This window comes from Nansenia antarctica (genome assembly GCF_963989245.1).
Source record: "Nansenia antarctica genome assembly, chromosome: 7".
NCBI classification, from domain to species: Eukaryota; Metazoa; Chordata; class Actinopteri; order Argentiniformes; family Microstomatidae; genus Nansenia; species Nansenia antarctica.
The window spans coordinates 48967688-48974033 of record NC_137677.1 but is presented as its reverse complement, the minus strand read 5'-3'; the positions used below and the strand labels follow the sequence as shown (position 1 = coordinate 48974033).

General features: G+C 40.5%; 1 protein-coding gene across 1 annotated transcript in view; it reads left to right on the top strand.

The window, feature by feature from the left end:
* Positions 1-1208: 1208 nt before the first annotated feature.
* Positions 1209-6346, top strand: part of itgbl1 (integrin, beta-like 1) — a gene marked incomplete at both ends in the record, with an annotated part of 31292 nt that continues 26154 nt past the window's right edge. Inside the window, 2 exons of the mRNA XM_080536847.1 lie at positions 1209-1300; positions 4333-4535. Coding sequence (XP_080392973.1) covers positions 1209-1300; positions 4333-4535 — 295 coding nt within the window. The remainder of the gene's footprint in view (positions 1301-4332; positions 4536-6346) is intronic.

The following is a 6346-nucleotide window of genomic DNA, read 5'->3' as shown; positions in this document are numbered from 1 at the left end:
ACAGTCGTATAATACCTATGTATCAAAAGTAGCAAAAATAGTCTTTAGTAGTAGTAATTTTTCTTCATGTTCGATATGGCTAAAGAACACTGCTGATTCGTGACGTTAGAATTATAAGGTTCTATCTAAATTTTTGTCAAAATTGAGTTTTTTACATAATCTGAGCCATTAGGTGTTTATTAATGCCTGTGTGGTGTTATTTTTAAAATGTTGACATTTTTGAGTTAGTAATTCATAAAATACAAAGGTTCCATCTCACAGAACATAATGGAATGTAAAAACTTTGACGCTCAATATCTCTGAACTACCCTAAACGGAGATAGAACCTTATCATTCTAAGCTCACGGATTTTCTGTGCAGCATTATGTTTGCAATGCACGTGCATCAACTCAATCTTGATTATTAGGTTTACATTCATCAATTAATTTTACTTAAACACCTTTTGGCATTTAAATACATTGAAATTCAGTCAATGTTGCTAATGCATGGTGGCCAGTTATAAACCACTAACACAGAGTTGTGATAACAGAAGTACAGTAGGCTACAACACTTTCTTCAGACTTATTCTGCTTTTGCAAACTCATCCGTTTTAGGCTGCTCCTTATTAAATGCAAGAGTATGATGATGGGGGAGGTTGTGTTTCATATAATTCAGCAATGTGAACAGTTAAAAGTTAATCATCATTACAACATGTGCTCTGACTATCAGTGTGCTGAAATAGAGACTTCCCTCGCGCCAATAAAATTACATAATCATCATTTTTTTTTAAAAACGTAATATTTAAAGACACCATTAGGCTTACATGTGAAACTTTCAATCACAGGGGACATACTGTGGTGTATATTCTTTAATCAAGCAACTATCCACTAGAAGTTAGGAGAGAGAAAAAAATAACAATAATCTGTATGAAAGACTGTTTCTAATTATGTCTGGGCCGGGTGACTAAACTTTCCACTTTGGCATGTTCCCTCCTCACTCCTGCCCAGGACCCTGCTTGAGAGTCACAACTAATCAAAGGCACTTGTATGGAGAGGAGAGTGCTATTGGCCTCTGAAAGGTTTGAGCCAGTTCTGGCCAGCCCTGCTCTCTCTCCCTCTTTCCCTCTTTCCCTCACTCCTCTCTCCGTCTGTTTGTAAAAAAAAGAAGAAAAAAAAAAGAGGGAAAATTCCTGCAGACTACTTCACTTCAGGTTTCTGTGGGATTTAAACATGCATGCTGAGGGTTTGGTTCATTCCTTGTTAGTTTCTTTGCTTCTGATTCTGCTCTCGTCAGTGGAGGAGAGTTTGTTGCAATCACTGAGGTGAGTTTCATCCTCAGGATCTTGGTTTATCTTATCAGTTTTGGACTTTTCAGAGAAAGTTCAGAGAGAGTGCAGAGAGAGAGAGAGAGAGAGAGAGAGAGAGAGAGAGAGAGAGAGAGAGAGAGAGAGGTGAGGAGTTCTGCTAACAGGGGAGCAGAGTAAAACATTTTAGCGGAGTAAAATGTGCCTAAAGTTGGGGAGCAGCCATAAGTGCAGAGAATCCAGTCTGTAGACTGTGTACATATTATCTGTTATGGGGTAATGCTTACTGTAGGTTATTTAATTGACATTGAGGTGTACAACTTGTTACCCCTGGGTACTGTAGGTTCGTCCCACTCCAGTAAACAGGTTTTAGGTCTACAGGTTCTTAGATAAAGCATTATAGCTATATCAATAGATGACATCAGAGCTCTAGCAACATCAGATTGCTAGGCACAATACAGTTATCTACACAGATTATTTGTTTTCAAAGAATATTAATGTTAGGTTTCTTGACCGTTTCCATAATATGCCCCATTTGTATTGCGGGTTGACTTTTATGTTCCTTCACAAAAAAAAAAAAAAACATACAACAGTAGAATATTGTCTTTTGTGAATGTGGAAAACCACATCTTCCTTTATTGCCTTGACCTTCAACAGAAGAGGCTGCAGGGCGGTAAGTATTGCCACATGGCGCACGGTCTGTAAACTTGACTCAGCTGTGGAGGGTGTGTTTACTCAAAGCAGGTGCACCATACCACTATTGTGATTACGTTTTTTTGTTATTCCTTCAACTTACAACAGTCTACATACAGTACCAGACAAAAGTGACAGTTACTGTGAAAATGACTCAATTACAGTCATTAGCATGTCTTAGTTTAAGATGCAGGGTCATACAATGTATCCATTGTTTTTGTTCCTTCTTTTAATGAAACAATGAAACAATTCTTCATCTACTTGGCTATACAAATGTTTACAGGTGAGATTTCCTATAGATACAGAGGGGATATTACATTAATTGAGTCTCTGAAATGTGTAATATAATAATTATATATACTTATGTATATAATAATAATAATTATTATTATTATATTATTATATAAGATGACACTTTTTAACATTGGAATTGACACTTGATCCTAGGATATTCGTGCTTTGAAATGCGTTTGCTGTTTCAGAGCAGGAAAGGCCCATAGCAGCAGAGAGCAGGAATAGAAAGGAATGTCAGAAAGCGACCAAATGAAACAGGTTTCACTGAGAAAGCTTTGTGTGGGAAAATAATGTCTGAAACACTGGCTGAGTTTTGTCAAAGGGACGTGAAGTGAACTTCCCATTACCATGGTCCAGGGAACCTTGACCTACTGAACAAAGCCTCAGACTTTATATCCCCTTTTATTAAACATTTATCCAGATTGACCTTATTGAGATGATATCTATGTTTCAAGAGTGAACTATTGAACTCAACCTAAAAAAAAAAGCAAGACAACAAAGCTGTTCTGGACATCTTACCATTCTCTTATCTTGCATGTGTCAAAAAGACCTATTGTTGCAAGTTATCTGGCATGTAGCTTTGTTTGCCAGTCGAGTTCAAGGATAAGATGTTGATGTCCAAGACTGCCAAGCAGTCCATGCAATTAGTCTATGCATTAGAGCAACACAGATATGTGTCAGTTCAGTGGCCACCTGCTTCCTCTATCTCCAGAACAGGATTCTAAGACTAGGAGTCAATGTGGTTTTGCCTCCATATGCCTGTGTTATGCTATTATGGTATTATTGTCATGGCATGTAACATCTCTTACTATGAACATTGAATAAGCAGCCAGACTATTTCCCTCCAATCCTGGATTCTCAGGCTTTATGATTTAGCTGTGAAATATCAACACATTGGGCTATCCATAATGGAAGAAGAACTAAAATAGGACCTCACATTATGCTTAAAATAGGATGTGAATGGTGAGAGAAATTACCTACAATTTGAGAGAATCCATTAATTTCTGAGATGCAGTACAGAGTTGAACTTTCAGGAGTTTTAAAAGATTTACAGTATTGTACGGGGAAGATTTACGGGGAGAGGGGGGGGTAGGGAGAGAAAGAGCGGGAGAGAGAGAGCACGGGGGGGCATAGAGAAAGAGGAAGGTGAGAGGAAGACAGACAGAAATCTTGTCTGGTTGTTATTAAACTGGTAAAACTTTGCATACAGTCACCTTGCACCTATCTATGCAAACAGTCAACTTGCATCTACAGTACATTTTTGCAGGAAACACAAAAAAACTGAGAGAAACTGAGGGAACGGGGAACAGAGGGATTCCTGACTCCTGGCTCCTGGCTATTTTAAGACTGGGCATTCTGCACTTGCACACAGAACTGCACTGTATTCACAAAGAAAAGAGATATAAGACACACTGAGGGGTGTGTAGTTGGAGTCCTCATCAATAATGTATTAATAATTGGGATATTGCTGTCCGCTTTAACTTATATAATTCTTTTAAACAGCAAATAAGAATAATGAGAGAAAAATGGTTGAAGTGAACTGAACTGTGGAATTTTCCCAACTCATTTTGTAACAAGATATTGTGTATTGTTTTCAAGTTTAGGATGGAAATACAGCTATAATGGTTGGGGGTTATTTCGCAATATTACAATGAAAACCGTGAAATTACATAACAAAATGGTAATTACATGATTATGACAACTTTTTTTGATGTTTGTGTCTTTAGAGACCACCACTACGTATGATTTGTTACCAGGTAGTAGCCTATAGATCTACTGTATCTATAGATCCTGGAATCAATTGTCGTTCTATGGTATTGGATCCCTGACCGTTAGCATATATATTAGTTATCTCTCTGAAGAGGTCTGGACCATTATGCCACAGGTGGTAATGCACCTATAAATGCAAGGTCACTGATCTAAGGCCTTCTGCTCTGACTCCACTCTCTGAAAAAAGGCTATAAACAAACAAAGAATGCTTTATTGGCCAAGCCATCAACTGTTGGAATGTGGTGGTGTTGTTGCCCTAACCCTCTGCTCCTCTTCCCCGCAACCCTTCCCAGCCAGGTGGGTGGTGTGTGTAAGCTGTCTGCTGAGTCGTCCCAGCGGCGGTGCAAGACCCCTGATGGCCGGATCTGCAGTGGGAATGGAGAATGTGACTGTGGGGTCTGCATATGCCACGTCGCGGAGCCAGGGATGTTCTACGGTCCGCGTTGCGAATGCCACGACTGGGTCTGCTCAACACATGATGGGAAGACCTGCGCGGGTAAGTGACAGACAGTAGTAATTCACAGTAGTGCATGGGTCTGTCATAGACAGTATGAGGTGTGAAGTCCGCTATTATTCTCTCAGAAGCCTGTCGTAATGTAGAAACTTGTAGTTGACTCCATCAGCCTATTCGGTTGTTAAGTCTCACGTCAAATGTGACGTTTAGCAATTTACGGGTCCAAACCAGAAATTACCCGCACCAGAGTACCAGTGTACTACAGCGGTAGAATGACAGTTCAATGGTTTTTTAGACTCGGATGGATCTATTCATACAACAAGGGACACAGCACTTTCCCGTTTTCCCCATATTGTCAGGGTCTTTGAGCCTCGGAAAAGCGCTATATAAATATATTGAATTATTATTATTACTGAGGCATTTCGAAGAGAGCGGCTCAGCCAACTTTGGACCCGGAAACACGTCACGACTTAACAACCGAATAGCTGATGCTAATGTCAGCAGCTAACACCAGCTGTGGGGAAAATATAGACCCTGTCATGGAAAGAATAGTCCACGTCATGGATTCATCCAAACACCTCGTCCAGCTTCCGTTAAGGCCACCTTCCATTGTGCCAATCACTACAGGAACCTCATTTGAATCTCACAGTCATTCCATATAGAAAGAACCATTGATTTCCCGTGTAGAGTCTTTTGGTCTCAGTGGCCATTGGGAATCAGAATGCTGCAATATTGTGTCTTGTAGAATTCACATCAGTCAGACACTGCTTCAAAGGGTTCTGTCGATCAGACAGTTGGCTGTCCACTTACGTCACGATGACATTAGCTTCTGTTGGATGACAGGACTTTGAACTTGGTTGCTGGCGTGACATTCTGGTCAATGTTCTCAGAGAGATGTGCATCCTCATCAATCCATATAGTTAGTTTGAACCTGAGTGCACACACCTCTCTTAGAAGCACCGCCCCCCGTACTCTTCGCTTGAGACATTCTGTTAATGACGTTCCAGAAGATTAATGTCTTTCAGTGTAATTGAACAACTCCATTGTGAAACATAAACTTACTCAAGCTCAAGGTTCCTTCTTGTGGAAAGAAGGAGTAAATAAAAGATGTATTTGCTGGGGAATGGTAGATACTGTAGCTGTCAAACCATAGGATCATATTTGCTGCTACATAATCAATCACTGCTTTGGTCAATTCAGCAAAACCAAACGTTCAGAAACTCATTTTCACCATGGAACATGACACCTCTTATTTGAAACCATAGCAACTACAAAAGATCAAAAGATCCACATTGATGAATACCATCTTGATGAGCACCTACTTTACTTTCCAGGCACATGACCTTGAACAGGAGAAATGTTGTTGTGAGGGAAAAGAGAATCATCCCTCGTTTTGTTCAATCTCCAGTGTAGTCAGTCAATGTTGGTGTTGAGTGAGACTAATGGAGATATGTGTGCAGGTGTGTGTGCAGGTGTGTGTGCAGGTGTCTGTGCAGGTGTGTGTGCGCGTGTGTGTGTGTGTCTGTGTCTGTGTCTGTTTGTCTGTGTATGTGTGTGTGTGTGTGTGTGTGTGTGTGTGTGTGTGTGTGTGTGTGTGTCTGTGTCTGTGTGTGTGTGTGTGTGTGTGTGTGTGAGTGAGAGTGAGAGTGTGAGTGTGAGTGTGAGTGTGAGTGTGAGTGTGAGTGTGAGTGTATGTGTGTGTGTGTGTGTGTCTGTGTCTGTGTGTGTGTGTGTGTGTGTGTGTGAGTGTGTGTGTGTGTGTGTGTGTGTGTGTGTGTGTGTGTGTGTGTGTGTGTGTGTGTGAGAGAGGGGTAAAGTGATTTATTTGGGCAGGCAGGTTCTAGCTGATGGGG